This window comes from Sander vitreus, chromosome 12, assembly GCF_031162955.1.
Source record: "Sander vitreus isolate 19-12246 chromosome 12, sanVit1, whole genome shotgun sequence".
Lineage (NCBI taxonomy): Eukaryota > Metazoa > Chordata > Actinopteri > Perciformes > Percidae > Sander > Sander vitreus.
In genome coordinates this window covers 6,501,716-6,522,787 of record NC_135866.1, presented here as the reverse complement: position 1 = coordinate 6,522,787, position 21,072 = coordinate 6,501,716, and the positions used below count along the sequence as shown (strand labels likewise).

The 21,072-nt window shown below is 40.3% G+C and overlaps 1 protein-coding gene across 2 annotated transcripts in view; it reads right to left on the bottom strand.

Moving 5' to 3' along the window:
• The window catches only part of LOC144526172 (uncharacterized), a 22,566-nt gene extending 1,494 nt beyond the window's left edge, over window positions 1-21,072 (bottom strand). Inside the window, exons 1-10 of one of the 2 annotated variants that reach the window (XM_078263425.1) lie at window positions 20,913-21,072; window positions 20,429-20,544; window positions 19,221-19,311; window positions 17,668-18,091; window positions 17,417-17,492; window positions 17,120-17,180; window positions 3,260-3,407; window positions 2,693-2,753; window positions 2,453-2,583; window positions 2,257-2,346 (exon numbers count right to left, since the gene is read on the bottom strand). In XM_078263425.1, coding sequence (XP_078119551.1) covers window positions 2,257-2,346; window positions 2,453-2,583; window positions 2,693-2,753; window positions 3,260-3,407; window positions 17,120-17,180; window positions 17,417-17,492; window positions 17,668-18,091; window positions 19,221-19,311; window positions 20,429-20,544; window positions 20,913-21,001 — 1,287 coding nt within the window. In that variant the 5' untranslated portion in view covers window positions 21,002-21,072. The remainder of the gene's footprint in view (window positions 1-2,256; window positions 2,347-2,452; window positions 2,584-2,692; window positions 2,754-3,259; window positions 3,408-17,119; window positions 17,181-17,416; window positions 17,493-17,667; window positions 18,092-19,220; window positions 19,312-20,428; window positions 20,545-20,912) is intronic. The other variant, XM_078263426.1, reaches the window with a different exon arrangement.

Here is a 21,072-nt window from a genome sequence, read left to right as displayed (position 1 = left end):
AAACACACAACTGTTTGGATCCTTTACACTTTCTAAAATGTGAGGATTTTTCTGCAATGAGTACTTTTACTTACTTTATTTACATTTTCCTGATGATACTTTCATACTTTTACTTAAGTAACATTTTCAACGCAGGACTTCTACTTGTATTTTTACAGTGTGGTATTGTACTTTTACTCAAGTAAAAAGGACCTGAATACTTCTTCCACCACTGGTATTCAATGCATTAACCACACAAATAGTGAAGAAAAGCAATCTCCCCTTACTTCAAATGTACAATGTTAGTTGTATCTGTTAGAATGTTGTTCTACTATTTCACTTTATACACTAGTTTGTTCATCTTAAGACACATGAGCACAAACGCCACGTTTCCTTCCCTTACCCACACTAAGCTTTCTGTGCTGAAAATGATCAATGAGCTACATAATGGCTTTTCATAGCCATTTACCAAATAGTATCCGATCATTGTATAATTTCCCACTACTTTTTAAATCACACATTGCAGTACACTCACCTAAAGGATTATTAGGAACACCATACCATACTAATACCATGTTTGACCCCCCCCCCCCCTTTTTGCCTTCAGAACTGCCTTAATTCTTTGTGGCATTGATTCAACAAGGTGCTGGAACCATTCTTTAGAAATGTTGGCCCATATTGATAGGATAACATCCTCCACACCATTACACCACCACTACCACCAGCCTGCCCAGTGGTAACAAGGCCTGACGGAGCCATGTTCTCATTCTGTTTACGCCAAATTCTGACTCTACCATCTGAATGTCTCAACAGAAATCGAGACTCATCAGACCAGGCAACATTTTTCTTCTTCTGCTGGTGTAGCCCATCTGCCTCAAGGTTGCGCGTGTTGTGGCTTCATAAATGCTTTATAAATGCTTTGCTGCATACCTCGGTTGTAACTAGAGGTTATTTGAGTCAAAGTTGATCTTCTATCAGCTCGAATCAATCGGCCCGTTCTCCTCTGACCTCTAGCATCAACGAGGCATTTTCGCCCACAGCATACTGGATGTTTTTCCTTTTTCAGACCATTCTTTGTAAACCTCTTTGTAAAATGGTTGTGCGTGAAAATCCCAGGAACTGAGCAGATAGTGAAATGTTCAGACCAGCCCGTCTGGCACCAACAACCACGCCACGCTCAAAGTTGCTTAGATCACCTTTCTTTCCCATTCTGACATTCAGTTTGGAGTTCAGGAGATTGTCTTGACCAGGACCACACGCATTGAAGCAGCTGCCATGTGATTGGTTGATTAGATAATTGCATTAACGGGAAATTAAACAGGTATTCCTAATAATCCTTTAGGTGAGTGTATATCTTTCACTTGGGTGATATAAAAAGATAATCCTGCATGCGACAAACCCCCTTCTTCCCTATTTAGAATAGCTCTTTATTTTGCATTAGTAAACAGAGACAATTGATTACTTTTTTACTTAGTTTCTTTTAGTCATTTGTACTGAATTTCAAAATTACTGACTTTGTTTCTTCAAATTAATAATTTGTGCCAACATAATACTAAATTGACATCTCAAATTACGAACAAAATAAAACGGAATTGTATCCAAGCGGTCTTGAGTTCAAGTGCCATGTATACAAAATGGAAAGAAAGTGAGCAATTCTAATGTATTAATGAAATGAATGTATTTTTTGTTATTCATGAAATATTACATAAGAGAATAAACTATTAAATTGAGGGAACCAAATAAGTATACTGCGTGTTTAAAAGGTGCTGTAGGTAGGATTGTGAAGATCCAGGACTTAGCCAAAAAATGTGAACATCGACACCTTCTCAGTCCCTCCCCCCTTTCTGCTCAAGCCCAAAAACGGTCTCCTAAGCCCCTCCCCCCACAAGGGAGAATGAATGTGTGTGCATGAGCAGTGATTGACACGCAGTTAGACACCACCACCCCTGGCCCTGATTGGTGCATCTGAACAGGGAGCGGTGGATTGGATGCAAATCGCACTATAGGCAGAGGAGCCAGATTTTTTTTTTTTTTTTTTTTTAAATGACCTGCTTCCTGTAGTTCTACTGGAACATAGGGTCAGTTTCAGCAAATATGACAGAAAGTTAGTTTTATAAGGCTTACCTACTGCACCTTTAAATTCGTGAGGGAATATTTGTTAAGAAAGTTCCTCTCTGCATTTCTGGGCTCGGTTCTTTTAAAACACATTTTATTCACCATGATGCCATTAGGTTATTTTTTTGAATCCTTTTGAAAAGGTTCATGCTTGCAAAATACCTTCAGGAAGTGTTCAAACTGAGGTTTCATCTCCTTCATCATGGTTTCTGCTTTTGCGAGGCAAGAACGTCTCTGCTGCACTTGAAAGTCCTTCCGAAAAACCAATCCAATGTTGAGTTTACAAAATATTGAGAAAACGGAGATTCGAAAGTAACCAAACAGTGATTAACGTTACGCTACTTTACCGCAGGGTTACCTTTGCGTTGGAGAGGTGCTCCTGAGAGGTAATGTGAGTCTGCACTGAGGATGCAGATGTGGATATGAAGACACTGCAGGCCGCACAGTGGAACATTTCAATCTTTGTCATGTGGTCATTTTCCTTCAGAGCTGACAAACAAAGATCAGACTGTATTTAGGCTGGGTTTGTCTGGAACAGAAGATACTGCAGTATGACACGTGCATGTCTTCTGGTTTTTGACAAGTCAACGTTACTTACCTTGGAGTGCATTATCCTCTATGTTTCGGCTACACTGCTGGCTTTTATACAGCATGACGTCCTACAGACATGAATAAATAAAAACTTATACCACCATCCAGACACACCAATAAGATAAGATAGACTTTATTAATCCCACACTGGGAAAATTCCCTTGTTACAGCAGCTCAAAAGGAAAAATTCACACACACACATCAGAATAACACAAATACACATTACATAGACATAGGAAAAAATATACAAAAAGTATTATAAGAAATAGAAACAAAATAGAATTAGTTATAATAATAATAATAATAATAATAATAATATTTACACTATAAACACCCTATATATAAACAGATATACAGATGAGTAATGTGCGGATGTATAGAAATGACATTACACAGAAGGAGGTGACATGGAGTAATAAATAAATAAATAAATATGCATAGTGCAGAATATTGTCAAGTGATGGCTCATGTTGGACGCCCAGAGAGTAATAGAAGAGTAGAACACTACTGCACAGATTAAGGATTCAACCCAGGAATCGTCAACAGGATGTACAGTAATGAACCATAATCTTACCTGTATGAAGGCTATAGCCAGATCATCGTAATTATTCTGCTGCTGGATGTGCTCCAGGGTGTCCCAGTGACTCTTGCTCTCCAAGTGCTCCTCCAGCTCGCGGCCATTGGCCAACTCAACTTCGCAAAGGTCACAGATGATGGGACTCCTAAAAGAGAAATAGCAGTCAGGGTGAAAAGATAAGTTACACAACAAAATAAGTTACACAACAAAAAAGTAGGCTTGACAAGTTTTGGAAAATTTGGAGCGTTTTCTTCAATTTCCCTGAGAATAACAATATGGATGTGGATGGTTGGAGTGATAACTAGCTGGACGGAGCGGTTTTTTTGTTTGCTTTTTGTCCAAATAAGATAACATACTCCTAATGCCTGTAGTGTGCCATCTGTACTATACGGTGTTGAGATGAACAACTGCTGTATGTATTTTGTGTAAGCATACACCTATGGATGTACAGATTCATGACTGTGGGTACTACAGCTACTACATGTGATCCTTGGTCTCCTTTCTGTTTCATGTTATGTGCCTTGTTGTACTGTTTTGTCAATAAATACATGTTTAAAAAAAAAAAAAAAAAGCATTCAGTGTTGCAGAATATTAACGAGAATAGCTAAAAAGCCGATCTTAAAGTTTTTAAAACAATTGCTAGCTAGCCGATTCTCTAACTGCAGTCAGTACGAGGCAGGATTAGCCGGAGACTTCTTCTAAACGAGGGCGCACTTCCAACTTGGCGTGGAATACCTGCAGAACAGGGACATGTACAGTTGTGTTCAGAATAATAGCAGTGCGTTTAAGAAAAGTGAATAATGCTCAAAATCCTTAGAATAGCTTTTAATTCCATAATATCAATGCATTGGGAACACCGCACATTCAATTCCAAATCAAAACATGACCAAAACTGATCAAGTTTGTGTTATACATTTACAGAAAGTGAAGAAAAAGGAATATTAGGCTGTTCAAAAAACCATTATTTCTGAGAACTGCTTCACATCTGTGTTGCATGGAGTCGACCAACTTCTGGCACCTGTGAACAGGTATTCCAGCCCAGGACGATTGAACTACATTGAACTACGTTTTGCCTCAGAAACAGCATTTTTGATGTCACCCCAGACATTTTCTATGGGATTGAGGTCTGGGGATTGGGCTGGCCACTCCATAACATCAATCTTGTTCATCTGGAACCAAGACTTTGCTCGCTTACTGGTGTGTTTTGGGTCATTGTCTTGTTGAAAGACCCATTTCAAAAGGCATTTCCTCTTCAGCATAAGGCAACATGACCTCTTCAAGTATTTTGATGTATTGAAACTGATCCATGATCCCTGGTATGAGATAAATAGGCCCAACACCACAGTATGAGAAACATCCCCATAACATGATTTTTGCACCACTATGCGTTACTGTCTTCACGGTGTACTGTGGCTTGAATTCAGAGCATGGGGGTCGTCGGACAAACTGTCTGCGGCCCCTAGACCCAAAAAGAACAATTCTGCTCTCATCAGTCCACAGAATGTTGCCCCATTTCTCCTTTGGCCAGTCAATGTGTCCTTTGGCAAATTTCAACCTATTCAGTACATGTCTTTTTTTCAGCAATGGGACTTTGCGGGGGCTTCTAGCTGATAGCTTTGCTTCACATTCTTCTTCTGATCGTAACAATACTCACAGGTAACTTTAAGTCTTCTTTGATTTTCCTGGAGCTGATCATTGGTTGAGCCTTTGCCATTTTGGCTATTCTTCAATCCATTCCAATGGTAGTTGACCGTTTTTTCCCACGTCGTTCAGGCTTTGGATGCCATTTCAAGGCATTTGAAATAATTTTGGCTAAGCAGCCTATAACTTTCTGCACTTCTTTATATGTTTTCCCCTCTCCAATCAACTTTTTAATCAAAATCCGCTGTTCCTCAGAGCAATGTCTGGAACGACCCATTTTGCTGAGCATTTCAGTGTGAAATGCACTATAACCAGCATGCACAACATTTACTTCTTTCCTTCCTTAAATATGGGCCATAATTGACACCTGTTTCTTCACAGAATCAATCACCTCACTAATTGAACACAACACTGCTATTATTTTGAACATGCCCCTTTCAATTACAGATTCAATTACACAGACTGAGCAGCATGCATGTCATGACTGTTGGGTCTGTTGGTTTTCTATGACTCTACAACACTTACTAGTAAATTATTTGCCATGTAGAAATATCACTTCTACCAAAAAAATAGATTTATGAGGTTAGTGATGTTGGACTGCTAATATTTTGAACACAACTGTACTCTGTAATCAGGTTGCTTTTAACAGTGTTGTCATTACTTAGATTCCTCATGGGGGGGAGAGAGAGAGACAGAAACTACTCTCTATAGCTTAAAGCCTGATTGTTTTGTCAAAGTACCGTTTCCAACGTTATCTTTTTGTGTCGTTTTAAACAGAATCATGGAGTCTCTGAACCTCCTGTGTTACCTCGTCATCAGAGACAAAGTGACAGACAACCAGGTGAGTGTTGATCCGATCCAGTAAATATCAGGGAGCTCCTCCAGCCAAGAGACCAAAATCAGCGACAGTGAATGGTGGTTTGATACTTTTTTTCGGCAATTAACCCTTGTGTCGTCAACCATTAAAAAAACTAGCTTTTTTCATTTTTTTTTTTTTTCCACTTTATTTCAACATTTCTATTGCTTTTTCTGACATTTAGTCACGTGTGATGTTGGACTGCTATTATTTTGAACACAACTGTAAGTAGTTCTTTTGTAGATTATGGTGAACTTTTGTTCTGTTGTAGCAGTGTTTTGCCATTGAGAACGAGGGGGCTAACCGCTAGCATGGTTTAGCCCCCTCGTTTCAACGTAGAAAGCCGTGCAGATTTTGAACAGCTCACCCGGAGACTGAAGGCAGGTTACATTCAGAAACCGTATCTCACTCAAAACAGCATGGATTTTTTTTTTTTTTCAAGTTTGTATGCATGTGGAAGCACCAGAGACACAAAATAACACCCCAAATCCCAGAATAAGTGATTTTTTTTTTCATAATATGGGCACTTTAAAACAGCCTCATACCAGTTTAAAGTGACGGTCGCTGTTAAGACCAGACAAACAACCAAAAGTTAAAGCTAGAGTGCGGATCTTTTACATATAAATGAACGTCCGTTACATTCACGCCCTTGCCAAAGGAGTTTACACAATGCTGATTTAAGCCCATCACCGCCAGGGAAAGCTCTCTGTATTTCTCAGTATATCAGAGTTGTGGTGTCTGGCATGTGTGGCTGGAACGATGCTGATCCAGCTTAGTTTTTACTCAGAACGAGTAGTTTTATTTCCTCCACAACAATGTCGTTACATGAGCTGTACACAACCAACCTTGCTGACTCACTAACAGCTCTTGACAGCGTAGCTGCTTATTCTGAATAAGGACTTGATCAGTCCTCAATCAGTTCAACAGAGCTTTTACATCACAATACGTGATGCTTGGTTGCAGGGTTAGTTAAAGCTTTGCAACTATAGTGGCTAACATTTGTAGTATCAAAACACGGAGCTAGCAAAGTTGTTAAGCAATTGGTATGAAATGTTATTACACAATGCTAACCGTGTTCTCTCCCACCTAGGTCATTCACCCAGAGTTACTGTATCACAATGTGTTTATAACTGCAGTGGTTGTGGACATGTTTTTGTCACAACTAAACTATGCTGTCCAAGCAGCTTTGCACAAGACAGGTGGAGTTTATTCAATTTGGGCAATTAGATTACCATCTTATCTGATGACGGCGAATAACAACTAAACCTACCAGCATAGGAACAATGTTCTGTGGATTTCCTCTACTTGACAATATACTAGTAATTAATCGTGATTATCTCAGGACTTTAGTAACTTCAACTACAGCAAGAGCTGATGCTGCACACCAAGCTAGACACATAGGACTGACACATTCCTAGCTCTGGCTTCTTTGTAAACAAGCAGTGAAGTGTGTCATCTTTCTATATTGGTTGAAGCTCTTCATTCGTGCCACAAGTTAAAGCAACACTAACACACTTCTCCTGCTTCGGTCCCCCTACAGGTTGGAAGCGGAATTGTCCCATTATCGCTGTCGTAATGTCTCATTATGCCTCATTCGAACTACAGATCCGCTACCCGATCTGGCAAACTTGCATAATGAAATGTAATGTAATGGACAATTCCCCATCCAACCTGTAGGTGGAACCCATGCAGGAAAAGTGCTTTAGTGTTGCTTTAAGGCCATTACAGACCAACCAGACGGCCGACCGTTTGCAGAAAAGGCAGTTGGACTGATCAGTCTTCTCGAGTTGGTCAAAAAAGTGCCTCGGAACACACCAAAGCGACGAGATGTAATACGGCAGGCGGCACTAATCTGTATTGTCGCCCAAAAAATGAAAAGCGGTAGCTGATTGGACGAACGCGTCACGTGGGTCTGGCTGCTGCTTCCGGATTTTTGATTTTTCAACTGGCCATTAATGGCGACTCATTCAGAATACGATCTCATATTAGGTGCTTTCCGACCGGGTAGTAATTGTACTTTTTAGAGGAAAAGTACACTTCTAAGCAGTTCTAAGAACTACTCTCCCCAAAATCTTTTTTACCGTTTGCATTCCCACTGGCCAAGTGGCCATAGGGACTGGTAGGAGGGGTAAGGGAGTGACGCAAGCACGGCAACGGTCTTTATAGCATCGTCACTAGACCTTAGCGCCACATACAACAACAACAAAGAAGCATTCCGTCCATCCTTGTAGTAATTCACGTAATGTTTTGCTCAACACAGACGGGGCTTTATTATACTCGGAACAGACCCCGCCTCTGCCTGCTGCGCTGTGGACGTGTGTGTGTGTGTGTGTGTGTGTGTGAGACGGCCGGCGAGCCGCAGGACACGCTTGTGGAGTTTAACTCTGAAAAGACAGTTAACCACAGGTTCCCGTTAATCTTATGATGGACATGTGTTGTGATATTTAAACAAACGAACCGTCAAATAAAAGCCTCTTAGATACGAGAGCGGTCTGAGAGACCTCCAGCTCACAGCGAGGTGTCTGAGCAAGATTTCTTGCCTAAAACGTTGTCAGAAGTGAATTTAATGATGAATAAGATGGTGAAAATTGTTAAAAATGTCCCGTTGTTGGTTGTTGCTCTGTCTGCAAGTTCCGAGTTGGCAGTGGGTGTGACTTATAAGTTCGACCAATCAAGTACACCTAGGAAAAGGGAAAAGACCCTGCTCTGAAGTAGGAGCTAAAAAAAGTACGCTACTGCGGCCAGAGGAACTTCAAAATCCCCAAATTTCTGTCTGTGGGAACACGACGAAAAACATGTTCTAGGAACGTTTAGTTCTAAGAACTGCAAAAATGCACGAGATAGACGCATAGTCAGTCGTTATCAAAAACACCCCCAAACTCGAAAACTTTAGCGTGAAAACTCCGAAGGGCAAAGCATGAGTGGGGGAAGATCCAAAAGAGATGATATCAACCGGAGAGGGAAGGTACCTGAACAATTAAAGTCCAACAAAAAAACAAATGGAGCCGACCAACGAAGAACATGGCACTCTGCTAGCTAGCGGAGTTGGCGGTGAAGCTAAAGACAAACTGCTTCGGGAACTGTCAACTATCTCGAATAACATTTGTGACTTCAAAAATGAAGTTCATTTAGCCATCTCCGACCTCAAGGGAGATTTAAAGAAAGACTTCAAGGACGAGCTAGCGATGCTGAGACAAGAGCTAAACCAGAAGCTAACTGAAGTAGGGACCAGGCTCCAGGGTCACGACCAGGCGATCACCAAAGCGGAGGAGCGCATTTCAGATATGGAAACAAGCGGTGCAGCAACGAAAGAGGCTCTGCTGAGTCTGCTGAAAGAACAACGCAGGTTGCAAGAAAAAGTCACTGATTTGGAAAGCAGGTCCAGAAGGAACAACGTCCGAATATACGGTTTACCGGAGGGCGACTCGATGATAAAGTTTATGGAGAACCTGCTGACCACGGAACTTGCTCTCCCTGACGGTATGTCCCTACAGATTCAGCGGGCTCACAGAGCTTTGACCCGTAAGCCGGGACCTGACACTACTTCGGTCCATTGTGATAAACTTCCAGCAGCACGTTGTCAAGGAAACGGTATTGAAGTTGGCTTGGAAAAAGAAAATTCATTTTAAAACGAACAGATTTTCTTTGACCACGACTACGCATACGAAGCGATGGAAAAACGCAGCGCCTACGGGGGAATTAAAAAAGTGCTGAAAGAAAAAAGGCATTCGTTTCCAAACCCCATTCACGAGGGTCTGGATCCACTGGAGCACTGGCCCTCGGACCTACGAAGACGCACATCAAGCTGCACGGGAGCTGCGTACACGGGGGTGGGAGGTGCCCGCCGTCAGAGGACCCGGTTTCCCACCTAGAAGAGAGGTTACTGAAGGTGTTCCCGTCGGTGGTCAACGGAGGAAAACAAATAGGGATGCGAGTGAAAGAAAGGCTCCAAGGGTTTAGGAGAACACCCCAATGATAAAAGCACTACAAACGGCGTGGAACAACATGTGAATGGACTGGAAAACAAGGGAGGTGAAATGGTTCTCTCTCTCTCTCTCTCTCTCTCTCTCTCTCTCTCTCTCTCTCTCTCTAAACTCAATCTTATGAAATTACAGTAAATCACCGACTGAACGGAATAGTAATGTTGGACTCATTAGTGGACATGGAGTTCACCAACAGGTCAACCACTATACCACTAAGGAGGGACCCAACCATCCAGGAGGGTTTTTTCCCTCCACCCACCAACGGGGACCTTAGAAGTACACAGGCTCCTCTGTTACAGGAAGTTCTCACATTTATTAATTTTATTATGATGAATGTAAACGCTTGTTCTATGTTCAAAACAGGGGAGGTTTATTCTTTATTTTTTTCTCTACAAAAGGGAAATCTGTTTTCGTTGAGGATATAGTTGCATACAATTCCAGACGTAAGCTGCTACTTACAGGACCCGGGTAATGAAAGTAGTGTCTCTGAATGTGAATGGGCTTCGTAGCCCAGTCAAGCAGAGCAAAATCCTTCTTAAACTAAAAAGAGAAAACATAGATCTTGCATTTCTGCAAGAAACCCACCTGATGGAAGCCGAGCATGAAAAACTCAAAAGACAGGGGTTTAAATATGTCTTCTCCTCCTCAAACAGATCCAAACACACTAGGGGCGTAGTAATACTAATCTCAGGAAAGGTGACGTACGAACATGTGTCTACTATTAAAGACAAGGAAGGTAGATTCATAATGATTCGTGGGAAAGTTGATGGAAATTGGCTTACCCTTTACAATGTGTATATCCCCCCCTGGTTCAGAACCAGATTTCTACACCCAAGTAATTGAAAGGATAGCAACTGAAACACAGGGGACTTTAATATGTGCAGGGGACTTTAATACTAACTACGCTTAACCCAAACCTTGACTCAACTGGGATAAGAAAATCTCGCCCCCAAAAATGACTAAGAAATTTAACCTATTATTATCAGAATTAGGACTAATTGATATTTGGAGATATCTAAATCCATCGGTCAAAGATTATACCTTCTATTCATCCTCACACTCAACATATTCTAGAATTGATTATTTTTTTATATTTGGAACAGACAGTGACAAAGTTCAAGACTGCCATATTGGAGCAATGGACCTTTCAGATCACTGCCCACTCTATTTGTCCCTGACAATGGCCTATAGAAGGAAGCTTACACTTTGGAAACTAAATCCTAGTGTACTCAACAACAGGTTGCAAAAGAAATTCAAGAATACTTGGAATTTAATGATAATGGAGAGGTTTCTCCGCCCATACTCTGGGATGCCTGCAAGGCAGTAATGAGAGGTAGGGTGATCGCAGTGACATCTCTTCTTAAAAAACAAAGAGAAGTAAAAATTAAGACGCTCCAGACTGAACTCAAAAACTTGGAATCCGAACATAAAGAATCAACAGACCCAAAGGTTAAAATAGAAATAAAAAGGAAAAGAAATCAGATTGAAGAGGTATATTCTCAAAAGATTCAAAAGAAATTGTTATACACTAAACAAAAGTACTACGAAGGGGGCAGCAAATATTCAAAACTATTAGCATATAAGCTAAGGAAACAATGGGCAGACAACGCAATATATAACCAGTGTTGGGGAGTAACGGAATACATGTACCGGCATTACGTATTCAGAATACAAATTATGAGTAACTGTATTCCGTTACAGTTACAATTTAAATAGTTGGTATTTAGAATACAGTTACATTGTTGAAATCAATGGATTACATGACGATACTTCTCTGTTTCACGAGTTTATTCACTCTCACAACTCCATGCATTTCCCAGAAGCCCCAATATGAAAACGAAAAAGTGAGCTATTTGCGTGATCACTGATAGAGGTAGAGATGGAGCCGGAACCGGCACAACAGAGCCAGGGCAGGAATGCGTTTCTATCTTGGAAATTCAAACAGCATTTCACATTAAAGAAAGAACAGGGAGAACAAAATATAACAGTGTGCAGTGCAACCTCTGCTTGCCAGCAACCAACTTCCTTTCAGCGTCCAAATTCCTCCACCTCCTACCTGAAGAAGCATCTTAAAGTAAGTTTTTTTTATTTAATTAGCCAAGGGTAGTCGTCTGCTGTAGTTTTATTGGTCACCTTGCTATTTTATAGTTGACGTGCGACTTTACATTCTCCTATGTGCTGATTTACTATCCCCAGAGCCGTTGAAAGATTGACTAGCCCCGTTTGACATGTTAGCTAACGTTAGCTAAAATTAGCTCGTGGTAGCTTAGACTGCGGTTAGATTTTTGTAGTATGCAGTTCGGGACTACAAATAGAACAATCTATTTGCTTGTTTAGGTACACATTCAGCCAGTTGGAACAGAAGAACACACCAGAATAGGGCTGTTTAGTAAGCTGTATGTGATGGCCGCATTCCTACACTTATAAAATGCAATTCAATGTGGAAGTAATCCAAGTATTCAGAATACGTTACTCAGATTGAGTATACGTTACAAATTAAGTTTTTGGGCATGTATTCTGTATTCTGTAACGGAATACATTTTGAAAGTATCCTTCCCAACACTGTATATAAGATAGGGGCCCCAAAACCAAGACTTCTTACCAAACTCAGGAAATTAAAGAATGTTTTAAACATACTATGAAAAATTATATTCACAACCCCAAGTTAATACGGACCAGAAAATGGAGTCACTACTCAAATCATTACACTGATTTCTCAACTCAAATTACATTTACCAAAACTTACGGAAGAAGAAAATAAAATATTAGCTTCACTAATTTCAAAAGAAGAAATCTACTCGGCTATCTCAAGACTCAAAGCTAATAAATCCCCAGGTGCAGACGGATTCGGTTCAGAATGGTATAAGAAACTGAAGGAGGTTTTGACACCTATTTTATTAAAAACATTCAACTGGGTCCTGAGTAAAGGGGAAATCCCTGCATCATGGAAGGAAGCGATTATATCAGTTATACCTAAGGGAAATAAGGACAAATTAGACTGTGCAAACTACAGACCAATTAGTGTGCTTAATTTAGACTTTAAATTATTTACTTCAATAATCACGAAAAAGAGAAAATTCTACCCCGAATAATCAATACGGATCAAACCGGTTTTGTTCTTGCACGTCAGACGCATGATAATATTAGAAGATCTCTACAAATTATCAGACACCCAATTCTATTTGCAATCTTTATTGAGCCACTGGCACAATGGACTAGACAAAACAACAAGATCACGGGTATCAATATGGCAGCAGGTGAACAAAAACTGGCCCTGTTCGCAGATGACGCGCTTGTTAGTCTTTCAAACCCAACGGAATCTCTGCCAGCGTTGATGTCTGTTTTAGATGAATATGGGTCATACTCGGGATATAAATTAAATAAGAAAAAAACTCAGGTTCTTAGTTTCCATTTTGATCCCCCTCAATGTCTCGGTCCAGGTACCATCTAGACTGGGACAAAAATTCTATAAAATATCTAGGAATTATCCTACCTTTAGACATATCAAAACTAGAAGAAATGAACTATGGCCCTCTCCAAAAAGAAATCATAACCGATATCAGTAGATGGAACTTGATCCCTTATCTCAATATCAGTTCTCGTATAGATTCGGTTAAAATGAACATTCTACCAAGACTCTTATATTTATTTCACTCGATACCAATAGAGAAACCAGAATCGTATTTTAGAGAGTGGGATAAAATTCTTTCCAGATTTATATGGACAGGGAAGAGACCAAGAATAAAATATAAAACTCTACAACTAACAAAAGAGAAAGGGGGACTAGCCTAACGTCCCCCGTTTAAGAAATTATTATAGAGCAGCTCAAATTCGGCCATTAGTGGGATGGTGTATTCCACTAATGTATATGTATTCCAATAGTCCTGAAAGAAAAATTTGGACTGCAGAACCAGGACCACTTTAGATATTTGCAAATCAGGGATTTTACGAGCAAGAAATTCCCAAGGAATGTTGCCTCAGGGAGGGATGAAATTCATAACATTTTTCAAAGAGCCTACGAGAATGCCCCCCTCCAAAAGATAATATCCAAACTATACTCAGCTCTTCAAAACCTTAAAGGTGATCATACTTTGGATATTAAGGAAAGATGGGAAGCAGAGGGAGGCTTTACAATCTCACAAGAGGGATGGGACAGGACCTGCAGACAGCAGTGGTCAGTGACAAACTCCCCCTCCTGGAGGGAATTCAGTTGGAAAAACGCGACTCGATTCTTTTGTTCTCCGGCACAAAAGACCTACTATTCAAATCAGACTGCCTGTTGGGAGGTCCTGTGGGAATACTTTAGCAAATCATTTTCATATTTTTTGGAGCTGCCCATTTTGGAGAGAGGCTCTTGGGGTTCTGGAGGCTGTTTTTAAAAAAGGAAAATTTTTCTAGATTTCAAAGTCATGTACCTGTGTGATCTGGATGGTCTTGAATATGCAAATCGAGACAAATACCTTTTGAGTGTGTTGTTAGTGGGGTGTAAAAAGGCTTTGTCCAGAAATGTTAATGTGTTAATGTTATGGAGAGAATTACATTCAAACTACGTAACCAAACAGAGTTTTGAAGAGAACTGGTCAAAATGTCTTAGCTATGTATCAACTGTAAGACCTGACTTCATATAGATTGCAAAAATAAGGTCAAATCCTCTTATTAAGCAATGTTTTTTCCCTATTTTCGAGCAGCATCTTTATAACTTTATGTATGATGTAGGGCTGTCAAAATAACGCGTTAATTTCGATTAATTAATCTGAGAAAAAATAGCGCGTTAAAAAAATTAACGCAGATTAATCCATTCCATATTGACGTTTGCATACAGACGAAAATCTGGTAGCCATTGATATGTCTGCGCTTCTCTCTGATGCTCTGAAACAGACGTTACAGGAAACACAAACCCCGCTGCATGCGACGCTAGTTAACACAATACCAAAGAATTTCTAATAAGGGAAGAAGTTCCACTCCCTCGTTACTTCCGGCTTCTGAACTGGTTGCAGTTCCACCAGAGTTCCATATAGGGGGCGCTCACAGGCCAGTGCAGAATGAATGGGACTCTATGGAGCTATACCCCTCAAAATCCACTTTTCTCAGGATATAATTTTTTGTCTAGTAATTTGAATGTTGCATTCGAAAGGGGAGGCTAAGAAAATACACACTGCTGGGTGTTTAAAGTGGCTTTTTCAATGACGTCATACACATATACGGCCAGAGATACTGCTTTACGGCAAGCTCTTTTTTCTCTCGAGGCATCGACAACACAGCTGACAGGTTAGTCTCTCCCTGTTAATACACGTGCTAGAAAGAGGTTTGCTAATGTTTTAAAGACCACACCGAAATATTCACTCTGACATTCTGGCTCTGCTTCGGATGCCGTCCAGCGGGATCTCCGATCGTAATCAATCCTTCACTGACCAATCAGCATTCATTAGCAGAATGCTAGCGTGTTATGGGCAACAACGACTCAACCTGTAACAAATCGAAAGGGCATAAGTACTCCTTCATTCAACTTTTGAACTATAATCCATGTTGAACTTGCAAAAACTACAATCAAATCTGAGATTTCTCAACAACAATCAGGCAAGAGAGACAAATTTAGCCGTCTAGCTCCATAGGGTCCCATTCATTTAGCACTGGACCGCGATCACCCCCAGTGGAACTCTGGTGGAACTGCAACCAAAGTAGGTACAATGGGGCTGAATAGGGAGTGGAACGGCTTTCCGTAGACGGGCTTTGACTATACTCAACAGCAGCTAACGTTAGCCTACCGCTAGCTAGTAGCTGGATTAAACACGGTTAAAATGCTGACAGCTAACGCTAAACGGTGTAACGGTTTTCAGGCACCGTTAATTATGTATCCGATTAATTTCGATTAATTAATCAGAGTATGTAATTAATTAGATTACATTTTTTAATCGATTGACAGCCCTAGTATGATGTGCTTATGTTAAATTCCGTTTTATTTAATGCACAAACCCTCCCCTTGTCATGTTGCGTTGTATATTTGGTGCCTAGATGGCACATTAAAGAAAACTAATAAAAACTAAATTAAAAAAATAACATTAAACATAAAACATTTTAAGCAAGAAATAGGCCATGCAGTTGCTGAATCTGTCTTCATTTCAGATAGACAAAGGTCAGTTTAAAAGATTTGTCAGATTTTGAGAGGCTTAGTCACGGTCATCCCGCTTGCCATTTCCGGGTGAGTCCCGACTGCCCTGTCGCCAACTGAACACATCAGGTCGGCCAAAATGAAGGCCGACGGCTCCTCCAACGGACGACGGCACGGAACACATGGAACAGACTCGAGTCACTGACCTCGCCAGACTGTCCAACGGCCGATTATCGGCCCGGTGTGTAACTGCCTTTAAAAGGCAGGGTTGGTAACTATTTTTAATGTACACTTTTTTATATATATATATTGTTTGAAATGGTCATTATACCCCAGCAGCAATAAATAACTGAAAAATGAGCGAAAAAAGATCCGTTGTCTGTAGCTGCTGTAATCTTGTAAAAACGCCCACCAATCACTGCCGTGCGGTCCCCTTGGAAAGAACCAATGAAATGCCTCCTCGCCCTGCTGCGGGTACTCTACTCCTCCCGTGTACGAGCCTGAGCTCAGTGCGCAAAAAACTCAGCCACTGCCGCGGTTAAAAGGGTTTTGATGAGGGAAACTGTGCTCTGCTCTGAAGCAGCGACGCAGCAGTGCTCGTGCACGTCTGTGTGCGTGGCAGAGCCCCGAGGGCAGGGGGAGGGTTTACACGGAGGACAATATGAAACATAATGGGACTCCCTAGTCACTACACTTGCACTAACCTTCATCCTGGACTTTACATCTGCCCATTGCATATACTATACTGTATATTCTTTGCAAATGTTGCACTCAACCCATTCATTTTTTTTAAGATTATTTTTTGGGGCATTTTTAGACCTTTATTTTCACAGGACAGATGAAGACATGAAAGTGGAGCGAGAGGGGGAATGACATGCAGCAAAGGGCCGCAGGTCAGAGTCGAACCCGCGGCCGCTGCGTCAAGGAGCAAACCTCTATATATGTGCGCCTGCTCTACCAACTGAGCTAACCCAGCCACCATTCAGCCTTTTTTGTTATGCAACAGTTACTTTGTATGTATATACTTGTTTTTCAGTATTTGTTTATTTCACAATAATGTTTAATATGTTTTTGTTTGTTTATGTATGCACCTTTCACCAAGGCAAATTCCATATAAGTATACCAAATGTGGCAATAAAACCATTTTCCGATTCTTGTGAAAATGTGAACACGTGTGCCCTTGTTGCTGCTTTGGCCAGTGAGTGTGATGTGAATACTCTACATGTGGCATCTTTAAACAATTGGCCATCAGTATCCTTAGTTCTTACTTGTCCATTATTAATGTCCTGTTTCTTGGCACCTCTGTGGAAGGTTTGATATGGTCCAGTCCTGTAGAACAACATTATACACAGAATTAATTATTATTATTATTATTATTATTATTATTATTATTATAAGTAGGTTCACAGAGGAAATACATGTACACATGGCAAACATGAAGTACTGCTTTGCTCATTCAAAAACTAGTATTGGTTTTCCAAAAAGATACTCTCTAAAAATTGAATCCATGCAATCATGTTTCTCCAATATCTCATTTTAAATGGTGGGACGTAACGCCAGTTTACCTGTATCCACGTATTCCAACTGATGTTGATAGTCCCGCTGTAACCTGGGTGGGGATAATCTAACAGTAGTGGTCATCTACAGAGGAGAGAACGGGCTCTAATTGGTACCAAGTATCACAGTGACATCACTGCAATTGTAAATAAGTACAACAAACAGACCATGTATCCTATTTAAGTATACAACTCAAATATAACCACAGAACAAACTGCATAAATATTTCAAATCAGAGAAACATGACTTTCAGTCTTACCTCTCTGCTGTATTCTGGGATTATTATCCTCTCCTCCCCGTTGGTCCTCTGTCCTCCATAAGATGCAAGAAAGCGTTGGGTGGAGGAGCCGTGTATATGCCTGTCAGGGCTGCAGACCCTGTGGTCCAGGGGTCTACTTATGGAGTCAAAACCTGGTCGGTCAAGTGATTCAGTGGTGGGGGCATAAGCCTGTCGTTCAGGCAGTCTATGACCTGTACTGAAACCTCGACTCTCTGCGGGTCTGGTTTCAGGGCTAAAGTCACACCTGTCGAGGAGTCGGCTCGCGGATTCGGAGTAACTCCTGTCCCAGCGGCCTTTTTTAAGGCAGCCTTCATCTTGATCGGGTGGGGAGTGGTTGTGGTCTTGGGCCATCTCGTGCTCAGAGTCTGACGAGTCAGGATCGTAAGGATTATAGATTTCAACCCTGAGGGAGACGGAAGAGGGATCAGTGTGTGTGTGTGTGTGTGTGTGTGTGTGTGTGTGTTACAGTGCTGAGCATAAGTGAATACCTCATGCTAAAGTTGACTAAAAAGAGGAATAAAATTATTTTTTTTAAATAATCTTTTGGAAAATTATCTTAATGCCTTAATTTAAAAGAAATTGGAAAAATCCAACCTTTAAGGACACCGATTTTCTTTGTGAATGAATAATGTATTGTAAATAAATAAATGTTCTTCCTTAAAATACAGGGGGCATAAGTAAGTACACCCCTATGCAGGCAGATTTTTATTTTTAAAGGCCAGTTATATCATGGATCCAGGATACTATGCATCCTTGTCCTTTGGAATTAAAATAGCCCCACATCATCACATCCCCTTCACCATACCTAGAGATTGGCATGGTTTTATTTCAGTTAGCCTAATAGTTGGTTTGATTTACATTGAGAGATGATCTTATGGAAAGTACCCCATGCCAATCTCAATTCCAAAGGCCAAGGGAGCTTTATCAGGATGCATAGTATCCTGGATCCATGAAATAACTGGCCTTTAAAAATAAAAATCTGCCTGCCTCTATGGGAATTTAACATAGGGGTGTACTTACTTATGCCCCCTGTATTTTAAGGAAGAACAATTATTTATTTACAAAGAAAATTGGTTTCCTTAAAGGTTGGATTTTTCCTATCTTTTTAATTAAGGCATTAAGATCATTTTATTCCTCTTTTTAGTCAACTTTAGCATGGGTGTATTCACTTATGCTGAGCACTGTATATGCAATTGACTATTATATAGATCATCTGTAAAGACATGATACCATTAACCACTGAATGTTCACACACACTATAAATGTGCTAACATTACATTGACTACATGAACTGTTGGGGGAAAAAGGACATGGAATGAGAGAAAACTAATAAGACGCTGTGTGTTTCAGCAGCTAGAATAATACATAACAAGGTTAACTTCAGACAGCCCATATTTCAACACTTTATGTCACCACAAGACAAAGTTAAAAGGCTCAAATGTGGGACGTCCAGGATTGTGACTACAGGAGACGTCACTCTCTACCTGACACGTTGTCAAAATATACTGTAAATATATACTAGACTGGCTTACTTTTCTGAACTGCCACTTCTTGTGTCCGGAGAGTCATCTTCTTCTCCTAATGGTTTGAATGAAGACTTCCATTTATCAGCAGAAGATTTGACTGTATAATACAAAATGTAAATAACAAAGACAATTTATTTTTGACAGACTGGATGCATTTAGATATAATCTATACCTACAGCTAACTAACAATGAACTGAAACAAGTTGTTTTTAGTTCATTTCTGTTTTTTTTTGTTTTTTTGTTTTTAGTTACTAGGATAAAAATGAACCCCAGTTATGACTTGATGATTTTGAATTAGAAATGGGACCCAGAGACAGCTTTTCCAACAGTTTCAGGCAGAGATTGAAACTTGACCCAGTTGTGAAATCCATCAAAAGGAAAACCTGCAATAATTTTGGACCGTGTCACATTGTTGTTGCATGCTTAATGCAGTTTTAGTGCAGACTGATTCTCTCGGATTAATAGCGGTGCGTTTAAAAAAAAAAAAAGTGAATAATGCTCAAAATCCTTAGAATAGCTTTTAATTCCATAATATCAATGCATTGGGAACACCGGACATTCAATTCCAAATCAAAACATGACCAAAACTATCAAGTTTGTGTTATACATTTACAGAAAGTGAAGAAAAAGGAATATTAGGCTGTTCAAAAAAATAGCAGTATTTGCATTTCTCTTTACAAACTCAAACATTTACTGTATGAACTGAAAAATGTCTCAAGGGTTTGCTTTACTTTGAATCACTGCACTAATATTTAGTTGCATAACCATTATTTCTGAGAACTGCTTCACATCTGTGTTGCATGGAGTCGACCAACTTCTGGCACCTGTGAACAGGTATTCCAGCCCAGGACGATTGAACTACATTGAACTACGTTTTGCCTCAGAAACAGCATTTTTGATGTCACCCCAGACATTTTCTATGGGATTGAGGTCTGGGGATTGGGCTGGCCACTCCATAACATCAATCTTGTTCATCTGGAACCAAGACTTTGCTCGCTTACTGGTGTGTTTTGGGTCATTGTCTTGTTGAAAGACCCATTTCAAACAGTAAACAAAATACAACAGCGTCATTTGCTAAATGGTTAGTTGTGATGTGAAGTCCGAGTAATTTGAAGTTAAGGAACTAATACACCGCAGGTATATGGTTTTTGGATGCTGTTGGTTTATGGTGGTGTTTCTAGGTGTAGGCCTACTTCAATGTCCACAGAAGTTACCTGCACGTTTCTGGGCTGGTTGTGTCTTAGCAGCCTTGCCGGGTGTCCTGGTGTTTGAGTTGACTGCTGGCTTCACTGGGATGTGTAACATAGCTTCTTTAAAATCCTGGGGTATTCTGTTTTATCACAGAAAACAGATGAAAACATGAGAAATGAGCGCAAAACTGCAACGCAAGTGAACACAACAACAACAATGACTACTTGAAATGTTCTAAGAACAGACGACATAGACCTTAACGTTAGCTAGCTTAGCATACTGTGCGTTTAGCCTTCAGCTACACAGCTACACACAGACCACCAGTTTATTGCTTTGAGGTAGCGATTAGTCTAATGAAATCCAGTCAACAAAAACACAGCCAGAAACTCATCCAACAGGCACGCTGCTCGCCGTTGTAAATCTGAAACTTGCTCAAATAAATGAACGTTCAACACATTAGTTCACGTTACGTTCAAAGACTGAAGCACTGAGTTAAGTTAACGTTACCTCCCACAATGCTGTTGATTGTATAATACTTGAGCAGCTGCTTTAGGTTTGGCTGAAGGGTTGAACGGAATATTATTTGGACGGTTCATTATTTGGTTGCTTTACAGGAGCAGATAGTAAAGCTAGATCACCTACAAACTGCTGGTTAACAGTTACTTAC